At 44.4% G+C, this 16563-nt stretch overlaps 1 protein-coding gene across 3 annotated transcripts in view; it reads right to left on the reverse strand.

The window, feature by feature from the left end:
- Window positions 1-16563, reverse strand: part of MACROD2 (mono-ADP ribosylhydrolase 2) — a 1393268-nt gene that overhangs the window by 63720 nt on the left and 1312985 nt on the right. For all 3 annotated transcript variants that reach the window (XM_072140441.1, XM_072140440.1, XM_072140439.1), the window contains exons 14-15: window positions 11048-11083; window positions 6005-6079 (exon numbers count right to left, since the gene is read on the reverse strand). In XM_072140441.1, coding sequence (XP_071996542.1) covers window positions 6005-6079; window positions 11048-11083 — 111 coding nt within the window. The remainder of the gene's footprint in view (window positions 1-6004; window positions 6080-11047; window positions 11084-16563) is intronic.

Below are 16563 nucleotides of genomic sequence, written 5' to 3' on the forward strand. Positions count from 1 at the left end.
GTTGATTATCTGAAAAGCCCTATCAGGTCAGGTCATTAGTCTAATTTTCCAGTTTTTACTGATTTTGCAATAATGTTTTGCTGTTCCAAAGTGATTGAAAACATCCGGCAGCAGGTTGTCCAGATGAAGACCAACGAGGTGGCCATAACCATAGCAAGAGAAGTTGGTCATTCCAAGGCTGTGATTTCTAGAATAATGTCACCAAGTTCTTTACAACATCACCAATTCATTCAAGTCCCCCAAGAAGGCTGGTTGCCCTCAATAGACAATTGCAAGAGAGGACACAATAATGCAGAGAATCTCTATGGGTAATCGTTCCAAAACAGCAGCTGGAACTGCTCACTAGTTCAGCCCTGAACAGAGTTAGGATCTGTCCTCTTATACAATGTCTAGAGATTTAAGAGCATTATGACTGAAAGCACACTCTGCAGTGACCAAACCTCTCATTAGCAGAGAGAATCAAAAGTTTAGACTCATTTTGCTGAGGAACATGTTGTGTGGTCAGAGGAGTAGTTGCCCACCGTTCATTTTAGAGATGACAGTAAGTTTGATTTATTTGGATCTAATGGCTAACATTATTTTCTTCAAAAAACTGGGAAAAGACTGAACCCAAAGTGTGTAAAGAAGCCAGTGAAAGGTGGTGGAGGAAGTGTCATGGTTTGGGAAATGTTTTCTGCAGCAGGAGTTGGATCTCTCATACAGCTACATGGCAGAGTGAAAGCAAGTGTGTATGAGAACCTTCTTCAACGACATGTGGTTCCTTCCTTGATTTCATCACTCAATTTTCATGCAGGACAATGCCCTGTTTCAATACAAGGAGACTCCAATTGTGTCAGTAAATAACTGGCCATTCAGTGAATGGCTATGTGAAAAAGGCTAACTGCACACAGTCTGGATTTTGTTGTAATAGACAGTGTAATAGCCTGTGAAGCTACAGCACAGAGGGGCGATGGTAACGACCTTGCCCTTTTGGAAGAAGAAGATTACCACAATCAAGGTGCTGGATCTATGGAGTAGATGCTCCTAATTTATTATGCTTGATTTTGATGGCATATTTCCTTTAAATTCTTTCCTTTTTACCTACAAAAACACTAAAGCATCAGAAATCTGATCCACATATCTAAAAATAATATATCATTAAGATTAAAAAAGAAGTAAACATTACTATAGCAATGAAAAAGGATCCTTGAATGTCACAGCAATGCCGTTGTTATACTTTCATTATGCAGATTGCAGATTTAGCCAAATGTTTAGCGCTGATGAATGGGGTTATTAACACTTCCTTGTTATCAAGAAACAACTAATAAACTAAACTGTGGAGTCATTAATGGAAAACCATCTAAAGGAGAAAATAAAAGTAAGGTTTTTGTTGTTAAATCCTAATCTATAAAACCCCAGACCAGGAAACGATGTTTTCTGTTAAACACTAGACAAAAACAAATTTAAAAAATAGCATTCTCCATCTCTACTAGAGGATTTTTGTACAGAAAGTCACATCACTAAAATCTTCACTTCTAAAAATTGGGGATGAAAACAGAACCTGTCTCCACATTTTCACAAATACTGCTAGTGACAGGTTCCCAAAGAGTCCAATTAACTAACTGATATCCTTATTTTAGCAAAAAATTGTTTCCCTTACATCCCCATAAATCAAATTTGGTATATGCCCAGGCATCAGAGGGGGCGCGTCCTGCTCAGCTGGCCCCTCCCATGTACTCCTCCCCATGCTCCAAGCCCCTGGTAAGTATTTAGCTCTTTATGTCATATGACCAGGTGATGTTACATCTGCAACATCCACCCCGTGTATGTATCTTATCCCATGAAATCTGTGTACGTCACAGAATCCCCTTCTGGCTCCATTGGCTGTCACTGACTCTCTAGCAGGGGAAGGGAGGAAGGAGGCGGATATAAGCACCGAAGCAAGATGTTAATAATTAGCAGCCGGTGGTGTCAGAAGGGTCTTGTGTGACGTACACGGGAGCTCCTGAGGCACATTTACATACTTTTAAAAGTCCTTATTTCACATAATCGCTACAGGTCCTACAGCCCCTCTCAACAAACCTCCTGTCGCCTTTAGCAGTACTATAGGGTTACCCATAGCAACTAGAAAGCTTGGCAAATAATGATTAGCCTGGGGGAGGGGGCAAGGTAAAACCTCTGCTATCTGCTAATAAGCTGCAAATAGCTAGTTATAGTGCATTAGAGAATTGATTATTTTTGCTTATTGCAGAGTAAAAGATTTTAAAAACTTTTACCAGACAAGTTTTTTGGGGATTTTCCAAGATATTATGTATTTACAGGGTTATCTGAAATGAAAGCAGCTATCACTTTTTGATATCTGGAATCAATCGGCTAATGCTGTAATCAACAATTTGGCGGCCGAACACAAGTCCCGGGGCTTTGTTTGCATTACATGGAGGGCTCCGATCAATACTAATACATTATGTAGCTGGATTAATATTAGAGACTTTGATTTTTCTGGTACAAGAACTTGTCATTATGTGAGTAAATAGTCACATTTTTGTTGTTGTAGAAACTCCAAATCGTGAACTATTATTCTCCACAGGTTTGAAGCGGCAATTGTCCTCGTATATTAATACATGGATGCAATCAACATCCTTTTTTATGGTCCCAAAAATCAATTTAATCACCATTTACTCACATCAATGAACACAGACTACCTTGCTCCACTTGAGTAATTTCTTGGAAGGAAAAAAAAAAAGTCTCATTGGTTTATTAGACAAAAAACCAAAAGCACATAGAAAAGAATATAGGATCTGTCTGAACCAGGTGTAAGGAACCCCCAAATGTTTTTAAATGTTACTGAAGGGGGGTATTAGAAAACATCCATATTTAAAAACTAAAACTAATACTAAAACTAGTAGCACCACTTTTTTTGGGATGCATGCTAACCATTGTTTATACAGCTAGCACATGCCCCTATATATTTCCAAGGCCCTAACTGCTGGTGCATGACCCATAAAATGCAGAGCAGGTCCTATTCCTGCCCCATGTTTGTGGCCTGGGCATCCTTTTCTCCTGTCATTGGTGGGAAAGCAGACCTCACATGCAAGGACACACCATGGGTCCGGTGTTTGCAGCCCATGAAACAGCATTTTTTATGTTGAGGAAGGGTAAAATGGTTCACCCACAAAAACACTCACTACAGTATATCTATTTCCAAGATGACAAATGTATGGTCATTGAGGATCCTAACATTGTGTTCCCTTCCTTAAAGGGGTATTCCCAACGAAGACAAGATTTTTAAATATACTCGTGATAACAGTCTCTAATTCACAGTTTTTAATGAAATACAGCATTTCACAGATATAATTCCAATCTGCCTCAATGAGTCCTAGTGTTTACAATTTTGATTGTCCCAGACTGTGAATATTCTGACTATGGTCTGAATCTTCTCATGAATAGCTGTTCTTGTCTGCGCACTGCAGTGCTCTCTGCCTCCTGTCCCTCCCATCGGCATTACAAGACCAGCCCAGACACAGGCACTTCCTGCCAGCAAGCAGCACTGTACAAAGACTTACTCTACAAACTACTGACAAGATAAGCAGAGCAGACTGTGTGTTTTATTGATTAGGTGAGGGAGCAGAGCTCATTGTGTCATCGTGTTTTATATCCATCTCATAACTGATCTGTCTCATCTCTTTTTTTCTGCGTGTCAGATACTAGTAGTATATTCAGAAGCTAAATGAAAGTGTAGATAAACCCTTTACCCTGATTATCCAAGCACAATTTCAGCACACAGCATCTCATAGCACTAGAGGTATCATGAAGGGTCTGCTTAGAGAGTCCCCGCACACACTCTACAATCTTTCTCAGTTTTATATATGGATTAGCTGCTATAACTCATGGTCAGTATAAGATTTCAAAGTAAGGGGGTTAAAATGATCATTAGTGTAAACATCAGTAGGGGATTACATTTTTAAAACTTTCTTTCAAAGGCAAACACCTTTAAACGTGCCATTTTGTAGGGAATATATAGAGTACAATGGAGTACAATGTGAATGAGCAACCATTGTTCCTTATCATCATCATTAAATAAATGATTTGATGCCCAACCCCTTCAAAGAAATCTTATTGGCAAAAACCTTCATCATAATAGTAACTAATCAATAGATACTTGTCTCATTTTGATTCATATCCCTAATAAGGTCTACAGTGAGTGTTCTGGAATATCTGACCGTTTCAGAATTTTTTTCCCTTCTATCCATTATACAGCCAGGGTTACAAATAATAACTATCTCACTTCCATCATCTCCCTGTGTACCCCATTCCATGAACTACGCTCAATAATAACATATCCATCTTTAGGCACCAGAGAAGAATATTTTGAATATACATGAATAAAAATGTTGCCAATTATGTCCTAATGTATTTTATGGGTACTCTTGGGGGTATTTGTATAAGCAAAGTTACATTAAGGGCACATGCACATGACTGATATTGAGGCCGTGATCTGGTCACACTAGATCACAGACACAATTGAGGCCTATGGCACCTGATCAACACACTGTGTCTTAACGCACCATGACCTGGTCAGGTGGTCGCACCGCAAAAGATAAGACATGTCCTACTTGTTGCTGGATCGCGGCCGTGGCAGAGGGAAGAGGTGAAGAGCGCTCCCCCTACCTCTTTTGTACCCAGCCGCATGCTTGCCCGGGATCTGTCCCAGGTTGTGTGTTTGTAGCCTTACTATTTGGTTGAAGATTAATTTAAATTCATAATCACAGTCTACATAAAGTGCCATATGTATGGTGATATTCTCCCAAGACTAAGTGTATTGAGTTTCGGGGTCTGAGGTAGTATATATATTACAATATAGGCGGTTTGGGCGGTAGCCCGGGACCCAAGCCTTCTAGGGGGCCCGTGGCCACCCAAACCACCCACCAAATTCGATACCGAGAAGGACCTTCAACCATAAAATCCTTGTACATCTGTTCCTGCACTCAATACACATGTATACAAGAACCATTTCAAGACCATTTGAAGGTCCTGAAACCGCAGATTGAAAGCAGACAGAAATGATACATCATCCATCTCCCAAGAAGCTGGATTCCAGGATCATATTTAGGAAGGGAATTCCAGACTTGTAGGGGCTATAATATTCTATAACTTGTCATCAGGAACCCATTTTCTGTCTCCCCAATGTCCCCATAGACAATAGTGTGTACACTGCCAAAGTGTTTTTATTAAAAAATTAGCTTTTCCGATAAAAAGGAAAAGATTAAAGTTTACCTTTCTTTATGCAGAGCAGTGTCCCGTGTCCCATTGGAGTGACCATTCGTTCCCCCCACCACCTGTAAACCGATCCGTCATGTGTCTATTTCAAATTCAAAAAATACCCATATCTCTCCTATTTGAAATAAGTGCAGGACCAAGCGGTTTCCTGAGGGTGGGGGAGCACTCCCCACTGGCCACTCCCATGTGACACTGCTCTGTAGAGAGAAAGGTAAACGATCCTCCAACTTTTCTTTTTATTGGAAAAAGTGTTTTAATATAAAAACACTTGGGCAGTGTGCACACTATTCTTTGGGGACATGGGGGAGCCAGAAAAAGGGCTCCTGATGGCAGATTCCCTTTAATCTGCCCCTGACTGTACCTTAGGCAAAGAAATCACAACTAATAGGTGGAAAAATAAAGGCGCACAGAGCAAACATTTCAAAGTACTGTGAACTCATGTTTTTGAAAAGTTGCTCATCATGGGATTACATGCAGACCCCTACTTAAGGACACTCGACTTACAGACGACCCCTACTTAAAGACGGACCCCTCTGTCCCCTGTGATCTCTAGTGAAGCTCTCTGGATACATTATTATAGTCCCAGACTGCAATGACCAGCTGTAAGGTGTCTGTAATGAAGTTTTATTGATAATCCTTGCTCCAATTACATCAAAAAATTTTGAAAATCCAACTGTCACTGGGATAGAAGACAAAATGTATATGTGTTTCATCTTTGTTAATGAACAGGATATAGAAATCTACTCACCAGTATCTACATTGGAGCTGGTTATTTCTGCTTTATATTCTTCGCCATTGTCTGTCTGTGTGCACGGCTCATTTTCTAAAAAATAAGCACAAACACTGGATATTTAAGTCATAAATTTGTAATATATTTCAAGTACAGACGATCAATTCAGTATTTCTTGAGGGGAGGATCAATATTCATAGCTACTGAGGTTACCAGCGCTGCTGCTTTACTTCAGATCATGATTCAGTATCATTTCCATACGCTGAATACAAAAATTGATCAGTTTCTCAGCAAAAATATTGGGGATGTGACAGGAAGAAAAACATTCAAACCGATTCATACTTTCATAGATAAACAGAACATGAAAATGTGGATCCTGAGATTGTGGACAAATTTTTACAAAGACTATTAAAAGACTAGTTTAATTGAAGTAGAAGGGGTTTCCCCTACACACTGAATTTAGGCCCTAACTTGCTGATCAGTGGTGGTCCCACGTACCACCGTCAGACCCCTTGTCGCTCCATCAGACTAACGGAGCAGGCAGCCGCACATGACGGTTCTGCTTCATTAATCTCCTTGGAGCTTGGAGCCACGTTCACCGATCTCCCTCAGCTCCATAGAGATTAATGGAGCAGAACGGTCATGGGCGGCCATCTGCTCCATTAATTTGACCGAACGACAAGGGATCCGACGGACCCCTTGTTTTTGCGATCTGTGGGGGACTCAGCAATGAGACCCCCACTTATCAGCAAGTTCCACCCTATCCCGTGGATAGCAAAGGGCAGATGAGGAAGCCACGTGGTTCGCACTATGGGGCCTGTGGTTTCTGTCACGTCCGGCATGGTCTTCAGTTGCCGCTGGAGATTTGCTGTAAAGGGTGCGTCTCCATGGACTCACGTAAGTCCGCTGCCCTCCTCCGTCTTGCCTCCTTCAGTCACTGCCGAGTCCCCCTCTGGTACTGCCGGCCATGCAGGGTCGCATCTGCGGCTCCAGTCTCTCCATGCTACTGCCCTGCTCTGACGGAGAAGCACGATGTTGGTATTGCGGTGCCAGGGCACTTCAGGAGCTGGTGTGGGGTATTGTGCCAGTGTGTGCAGGATGTTAACAGGATATTGCTGGCGTGGGACAGAGCTCTTGTTAAACATGACCGTTTCATATATAAGGTGCACTGAAATATAAGGAGCACTTTTGATTCCTAACAAAATCATAGGATTTTTTTGTGCGCCTTAAAGTCCGAAAAATACAGAACTTCCAATTATGAACTCGTCGTATAGATCTCACTGCTATGCTCCCAATATTGACAACTCCAATCCTGTTTTGAGAATCTTCACAATAACTCCACAGTCCATGGACCATTTACAAACCAACATGGATATCCCATCACTTATGTGGTACTAATTTGCTGCCCTGCCAAACTCACTTTGACATCTTTATTGAATCAGATACTAAGTGGTGGACTGTTCAGGAAGGTTTGGTATGATAAACATATTTTTTTTTTACAGGTGATCCTGTAAAATTATTATTAAAAATTATTATTTAGTAGAGCTGAGTTGGTTCTCGGTATTTTGTGGACTCTCGGCCTACATTTTAAACACAGCTCTCCTAAATTGTGTATGGTAAAGCACCGGGGGCTGTCAGCAGCAGACACAATACAAGCCTGCAGTACTTTATTTAGGTATTATGTTTCAAAGCCTTTCTCTGACAGTTAACTGGGTTTCTTGATGTCTGTTTCCCATTAATTCCACATCCTAAAGGCAAACGTCATTTCTACCTTCGAAAATAAAGAACATCAAGCTTTCCCACCGGCCAATGTCCTTTCTCTGCTAGTTGTTAGATTTCGTTACTATGGTCCTTTATAACATAATCCTGTGGCATTGCACCTACATGTTCTCTCACAGCCGCAGTGTCAACTGGATTCTATTATACTTATATTCACTTCTATCAAACTTAATGCTTTTGTTACCTGTGAGGATATTTGGATTGTTTTCGACCTAGAGTTGAATTTTTACTTTATTTTGTCTTGATCCAAATATGTCCATCCTAATCGGCTGACTTTACTATCCAATAGTTTTGTAGTCAACTGTGTTTGTCCTCTTATATTCTAGGACTAGAGAGAGGCAGTTGTCATGGTCAAAATGTTGTGAGCCTCAGGGGTCCTCACTCATTTTTGGACCAGAAGTGTATTATATACTTGCTCTATTTCTGCAGTATCTCCACATGGCTTTAATGATGGTAGTTTCCCACTGACGTCCTAAAGCCTAATATATCTTTAGCTTATCCTAGAATACTTTTGCAACACACCTGCCGATGCATGGGATGGGTGGGTGTTGCACTTCTTTATGACAGTAGCTACCTGGTGAGATCTCCTCACTAGGAGGTCTGTAACATAGGAAACTTAGTAATTTCAGCTTGAAGCTACTGCCTGGTAAGGACAGAGTTAACATGTAACATCTTATTGACCAATGTTATCCTTTGTACTATTGTAAAGCAAGTTGGAAACTCGTTTGAGAGAGCTGCCACCCCTGGTGGGTGGGAGCGCATGGTCTTAGATCTTAATCAACAGGGTGAGAAGCTGGTCCAGTGTGCAGCTCCTGCAGAGCTGCTATCCAGACCCAATACAAGGAATAAGAGGTACCTCAGGCACTGTCTGACACCTAAGGCAAGTCAGGAGACTTAGACCCAGAGCAGACGTCCACCATCCGGACTTGGCTTTATCTTTACCAGCCCAGCCTGAAGATACAACAAGGCCGCGAGCAACACTTCCTGCAGACAAGCTATCTCCTACTAGCTTTCCAGTCTGCTGTAACGTTAGGTCATTGCCTGCTGTTTGAAGTTGAATAAAAACTGTTGGTTTGCACAAGGTGCCTCCGTGTAATCCCTAGATCAGGCTGGTTCACCATCATGGGCACCCCATCCTCCATCACTCAGGGATTCCCATATACACCTGAGGGGTTGCCCCAGGGAGAAACCTATTGCATCAGCCTCTCCATCCATCTTTTCTTGCACACACCACCTGCTGGAGACCTGCCAGGCTGAAAGCTCTTGCTCTGGTCCCAATACCAAGCCCTGGGACCATAGCGTGCCCAAGGCAGCATAAGCCAGCTATTCTGGTATCCTGGGCCCCAGCTGTCTACAGCCACCTAAGAAAGGCCAGGCTCCGGTGGGGGATGTTTCACTCTCTACACTAAATATCTCCATATTACACAGAATTTATTCAATCCCAACCTGATCCTGGGTCAAGTCAGCTGCGTAACTGAACCAACATTATCAGATTCAGAGATGTGAATCGCAGTTGGGTTGGGATTTTTGGCTGTTATTCATTTAGTGTATATATTTTCCATCCATATTTTTTTGTTATCTGAGACCTTATTATTATATATATTTTTTTTTATTTTATGGTATTCATTGCTTCACAAATAAAATTCTATTCACCTATTTTGGTGATTGGAATCCATGTTACTGCATTTTGCAACATACATATGAAATGTCACAAGTTTGTCACGTATAGCAAATGTTTAGATCTAAGGCCAGAGACTCAAAAATCCTCTGTACTAGCTAAATTTGATGGATTCAACACATTGTAGTGGACATGACTCCAAACCTCACAGTTATGATGCAAGTAGTCCTTTCTCAATCCATGTATATGATGCAAGTAGTCCATTCTAAGCACGGTGCTGTTGTTTTGTTTGAAAGAAGGAACTCCTTGCATCGTAAATAGCGATGAAGTTTGGAGTCCCATCCTTAGTCCTTTGCTTGGTCCATGAATCCAGGGCTATGCACTAGCTTGATTTCACAGACTGAATACATTTCAGCGGCCGGGAATCCAATCATCACAGTTCTATATAATGCAATTAGTCCTTTATATTTTCAGTATGGCGCTGTTGTTCTGTAGGAAAGAAAGGACTCCTTGCATTGTACAGTACATAGCTATGATGCTTGAAGTTCCATCCACGGCCCTCTGTTGGGTCCTTGAATCCAGGACTGTCCACTGGACAGATTTCACGGGCTGAACAGAGTGCCGAGGACGGGAATCCAATCATCACAATTATAAATGAAGCAAGGAGTCCTTTATAGTCTCAGTACGGTTCTGTTGTTCTCGAGGAAAGAAAGGATTCCTTGCATCCCCTGTTGGGTCTGTGAAATCCGGCCAGTGCATGGTTCCGGTATTCATGGATGGTCCATGGTTGTGTGTTTGTTTCTGGTCTAATGCTTTTGTTCATAGATGAGACTAATCACTTGCACTGGGGTTGGCTCTAGGTTTCAGTAGGCCCCTGGGTGACAGAGCCTCAGTGGGCCCCTTTGCAGTGAACTCACGTGGCGGCATTAAAAATTCAGAAACTAAAACTGTCTCCTGTTCCCTAAAATATTCCCTAGTTTATCATACCAAACAGCCCCCTCATGGTTATTTTATATGAAGCCCCCCTCATCCACTCTGGATTCATTAGAAACAGCCCAGCTCACCCCCATGGATTCCTAATGTAAGCCCCCGAGCAGCTCTGGGTGGGCCCCGACACTTGCTGGAGCCGGCCCTGACTAGCACTTTACCTCAATTCTATTCACCTTCATTATATGCTTGTGGCATCTTCAAAAGTGGATTATAAGCCTTCTAGGGGCCACTGAGCCACCCAAACCACCCATGAAATCCTCATAAATCTGTTCCTGTACACAAGAGCAATTTCAGGACCTTTGAGCAGGCAGAAGGGACACATCCTCCATTCCGCAAGAAGCTGATTCTAGTACCAGATGTAGGAAGTGATTCCAGACTTGTAAAGGCTTTAGTATTACAACCCAGTCTTAATTTGCCGCTGAGCATCTTTCCTCAATTTATATTGTCTTTTTTCCTTTTCTATCATGAATATCGGAACACACTGTACAACTGCATGTAGGAACAGTATGTACTGACACAGTCCATCACTAAGGTAGCAATAGGGATCTGTGTTGGCTTTTCAGATAAAACATTTCCAAGGTTGAAAGTTTTGACATGAAGTACAATTAGAATACTTTAGTTATAGAACATGTATTCATATATATGGTATAAGATGATTAAATGTATTTACTAACCTGAATCTAGGCCGGGGTCTTTCATTTCCTGTGTGTCTGAGAAAATAAATTAAAAGAAATATAACCATAAAGAAAAATAAATACTTTTATTAAAATATTTAATTTTATCAGGTGCAATTTGGATCCAATGTTAAAGTCTTAAATTCATTAAATTCTCCATTAAATTCAAGTTTCTAATTATTAACAACTAATATTGACATTATGAAAAGTTCTGAATATTGCTGCAGGGTTAAAGAGATAACCAAACAGGATAACAAATAAACTTAAAAAGAACCTGTCATCAGGACACACATTTGCACTTAAAGAGAACCCGTCAGACAAAATAACCCCCATAAACTAAATATATTTTCACAAACTGCCTCTATCCCTTCATTGTCCCTCTACATGCCTGTAAACTTAAGCAATGAGGTCCTAAAGCTGTATGCAAATGACCTGTGAAATGTCCAATGAAGCATTAGCATATTCAAGCTGTCCACCTTATTCATGAGTGGGAGGTACAGCCACACCCCCAGTGCTTGACTGACAGTCTGTATAATGATGTGAGGCTGTATAATGATGTGCTTCCTGGTGCTGGCGGCCCCTGCAGTCTGTGTGTGTAGGAGAGATACAACAGCTCCAGGCAGCCATGTTATTGCAGAACAAGGCAGGTACTTGTGTAGCTGATGTCTGTGTCTCTGTGTAATAGGAGGATGCAGCATGTCAGCAGATGCAGCACACACACTAGCAATGCTTTACTATACATTACACACAGACATGAGCAGGGGGAGGAGAGGGGAGGGGGAACAGGAGTGACATCACTGCCTCTGACCATGTGACCAGCATCATTTACATTTTAAAGAATAGATGATTTTATAATGATTAATGTATGAAATAACTAGATAATGGCTGGGATGGATCCATGTGAGCTGCTCAAAAAGGTAGTAGTGACAGGACAAGTGACACAGACCTGATGACAGGTGTCCTTTAATGGCAGGTTCCCTTAGGCTTTTGAATAGTATTGGAAGTTTGTGAGTCCTTGTATGATCAACATTATCTCCTCACTGCTCTCCCAGTTCATGTCAACAGGCGGGAGGGGGAGAGCTGTGAGAGGAGTGAGGAGATAATGATGACGACTCAGGGATTCGTAGCCTTGCAACAGATGCCCCCATGACAACATACAGTTTGCTGACAGGGAGCCGGGTATACATTAATCTAATATTAAAAGTAACTGGAACCAGTAATGTTAATTATAAAAGAAAAATGGGAATTAGTATTAAAAAGATTATGGTAACCTGTGTGGGAGATTTGGCCCAGTAGAGACCGTGGTAGCGGGGTGCTGTGATGCAGTTCACGACAGTGACACCAAAGTACAGTCCAAAACAGGTCTAGCCTGTGTTTATTTCAGCAGGTACAAAATAAAACAGCCTTCACATTCAGGCATCAAAACAAAAAATAATATCCTACCCGTCAGGGTGCTAACTAAACAATGGTTCTCTGACTCACCACTAACAAAAACACTTTTGTTGCTCCAGGCACAGAGGTCAGGGCTGTGTGCTCTCCAGCCTCCTTCCAGAGAGAGACAACACTCTCAGCTCTGCTGAGCGGTTTTAAAAAGGCTGATTGGGCTGTTCCCACCACCTGTGTCCAAGGTGCTGGACAACACAACCTCAGCACTAAGGCCTTGCATAATAGCAAAACCTAGGGGAAACATACCGCCCATCCACAGTTAACCCCTTCAGTGTCTCACATACCCTCCCCCTCTGTTTGACCCTGTGGGGGCGAACACTTTTGGCCATCAGACAGTGGGTATGAGACAGGGCATCGGCATTCCCATGCAGCTTTCCTGCTCGATGTTCAACCGTGAATTTGAAATTCTGCAACATTAGGAACCACCTTGTGACCCTGGCGTTCCTCTCTTTGGCCTGACTCATCCAGGTGAGGGGAGAGTGATCGGTCACTAGTGTAAACTGTCGCCCTACCAAGTAATACCTCAGGGATTCCAGAGCCCATTTTGTCGCCAAGCACTCCCTCTCAACTATGCTATAGTTCTTTTCAGGAGGTGTGAGCTTGCGGCTCAGGAATGTCACAGGATGTTCCTCACCCTCCACTACTTGGGACAGGACAGCCCCTAAGCCCACATCCGAAGCGTCAGTCTGCACAATAAAGGTCTTGGTGAAGTCAGGGGTGATCAGTACCGGTCCCTCGCACAAAACCGTCGCTGAAACGCCCCCTCAGCCTCTTCACTCCACTTTACCATCACCGCCCTGCTACCCTTGGTCAGGTCAGTCAGGGGTGCCGCTATGGTAGCAAAATCGGGGATAAATCGGCGATAATAGCCCACTATGCCTAGGAAAGCCCTCACTTGCTTCTTGCTCATAGGTCGTGGCCACTGCTGGATCGCCTCTACTTTATTTACTTGGGGTTTGATGACACCTTGCCCAATACGGTACCCCAGGTAACGGGCCTCTTCCAGACCCAGTGCACATTTTTGGGGGTTCGCTGTCAACCCTGCTGCCCTCAGGGAGTCTACCACTGCTTGCACCTTGGCCAGGTGACTCTCCCAATCGTTACTATAAACTATGATGTCATCCAGGTAGGCCGAGGCATATCTCCGGTGAGGTTTTAGCACGAGATCCATTAACCTCTGGAATGTGGCAGGAGCCCCATGTAGCCCAAAGGGGAGTACCACGTACTGAAAAAGCCCATCAGGAGTAACAAAAGCGGTCTTCTCTTTGGCCCTGTCAGTAAGGGGTACCTGCCAATACCCTTACGTCAGGTCAAGGGTGGAGAAGAATCTAGCCTGTCCAAGTCGTTCTATCAACTCGTCAACCCTGGGCATGGGATAAGAATCAAATTTGGACACCTCGTTCAACTTCCTAAAGTCATTGCAGAACCGTAGGGAACCATCAGGTTTGGGAATCAACACAATAGGACTCGACCAGTCACTTTTAGACTCCTCGATAACCCCCAGGTCTAACATCTGCCTGACTTCTTCGGATATGGCAAGCCGACGCGCTTCAGGGACCCGGTAGGGTTTTTCGTGTACCCGGATGTGGGGTTCGGTTATGATGTCATGCTTGATGACTGAAGTACGTCCTGGTAACTTAGAGAACACATCCACATTTCGGAGCACAAACTCCTTCGCTTCCTGTAACTGGGCCCTGGAGAGGGACTCCGAGATCCGTACTTCAGGCACCTTGGCATCGGGGACACCTACCTCCAGTGTCCCCTTCTTGGGGACAGACGCTTTTTCTACTTCCACGGACATCAGGGACTCTCTTTCCCTCCATGGCTTTAGGAGGTTCACGTGGTATATCTGTTCGGGTTTCCTCCTCCCCGGCTGAGATACCTTGTAGGTTACCTCCCCCACTTTCTCCATGACCTCATATGGTCCTTGCCATTTTGCCAAGAACTTGCTCTCAACGGTGGGCACCAGAACTAGCACTCTGTCGCCTGGGTTAAAGGTCCTGAGTCTGGCTGACCTATTGTAGACCCTAGACTGGGCCTCTTGTGCCCTTGTCATGTGCTCCTTTACAAGGGGCATTACCGCCGCTATGCGGTCCTGCATAAGGGAGACGTGTTCTATCACACTACGGTGGGGGGTCCTCTCCTGTTCCCAGGTCTCCTTGGCTACATCCAAAAGCCCACGTGGGGAACGGCCATATAACAGCTCAAAGGGTGAGAAACCCATGGAGGACTGGGGAACTTCACGTATGGCAAACATCAAATAGGGCAACAAACAATCCCAGTCCTTCCCATCCTTGCTGACCACCCTCTTTAGCATCCCCTTCAAGGTCTTGTTAAACCTCTCGACCAGGCCATCTGTCTGAGGATGATACACAGAGGTGCGGAGCTGTTTAACCTGCAGTAACTTACACATCTCCTTCATTACCCTAGACATGAATGGGGTACCCTGGCCAGTCAAGATTTCCTTGGGGAGGCCTGTGCGTGAGAATACCTGGAACAGCTCCCTAGCAATATTTTTGGAGGAGGTGTTTCTTAATGGAATCGCCTCGGGATACCGCGTAGCGTAGTCCAGGATAACCAGGATGTATTGGTGCCCCCTTGAGGATTTGACTATGGGGCCAACCAGATCCATTGCACTCCGTTCAAATGGCACCTCTATGATTGGTAGCGGGACCAAAGGACTCCTGAAGTGGGACACCGGGGCAGTAAGTTGACACTCAGGGCAGGAGCTACAATACCGGTTTACCTCCTCCCACACCCCGGGCCAGAAAAATCTCTGCAGGATCCTCTCTCGGGTCTTCTCAGCACCTAAGTGCCCTCCCAGCACATGTTTGTGTGCCAACTCTAGCACCAGCCTACGGTGAGATTGGGGTACTACAAGTTGCTCAACCTCCTCTCCCCGTATCTGGTCGACCCTGTACAACAGTTCCCCAACAATCACCATTCGGGGGTATATTTTGTCAGCCCCTGGTATTTGGAGTACCCCATTTATCACCTTAACATTCTCCCGTGCTTTAAACAAGGTAGGGTCCTGTAGCTGTGCAGCCCCAAAATTTTCACAGGAAATCTCAAGGTCCGGCATGTCGGCCACCTCCTCGTGGCCCTCGACCTCACCAGCTAGGACCTCTAGGGGAGAGAATTCATCACATGGGGTCACCCCTACTGCTGGTGTGGGTACATTGGCCTCAAAGGGTTCAGGGGCCAAGGCCGGACACACGTGATGTCCATTATCTGCAACAGCACCTGAGGTCTCCAGAGGTCCCAAAACACCGGTAAGTCTCTGCCGATAATAGCCTCATAAAACAGGGTCCCCACCACCCCCACTTCATGGGTAATAGTACCACAAGGGGTATGTAGGTTGATGACAGCAGTGGGATATTCGCGAGTGTCCCCATGTATACACAATACTCCCACTTTCCGCCCGCTGTACAGTCCAGGATCAACCAAAGTTCCCCGCACCAGGGTGACCAGACTCCCTGAGTCTAGCAAGGCTTCCACCGTGTGACCCCCGATTGTGACCACACACACTTGGGGTTTCAAATCCGTGGCCAACTCGGCTGCCAGAACCGGCCGGGCAAACAGTGACACTCGCCGGGTCTGGTTGCAGTCCATTGGCTCCACTGACAGGGGACAGTTGGCAGCAATATGGCCCATTTTATGGCATTGCCAGCACTGGACACGGCTATGACCTGTCACGAGCCTCACTGGGTTTCTGGGTATCCACGCCCCCCAATGAACCCCCTCCCAACCTGACATGTCTCCCCTTTTCCGCAGTAGCAGTCTTACCAGATGGTTTGGTGACCCTGTCACTGGCACTGCTTCGTGTGGGAGAGGCAAGTAGAAGGTCCTCCGTAGCCCGATACCTCTCTACTAGGGACACGAGTTCCTCAGCTTTTGTGGGACCGGCCTGTCCAACCCACCGCTGGAGCCGAGAGGGCAGAGAACGGGTGAACTTGTCGAGAACCACTCTCTCTACCATCTGTGCTGGGGTGCAGTCCTCTGGTTGTAGCCACTTCCGGACAAGATGGATCAGGTCATGCATTTGGGAGCGTGGGGGTAGTTTTTCTGAG

This window comes from Engystomops pustulosus, chromosome 3 (genome assembly GCF_040894005.1).
Source record: "Engystomops pustulosus chromosome 3, aEngPut4.maternal, whole genome shotgun sequence".
NCBI lineage: Eukaryota > Metazoa > Chordata > Amphibia > Anura > Leptodactylidae > Engystomops > Engystomops pustulosus.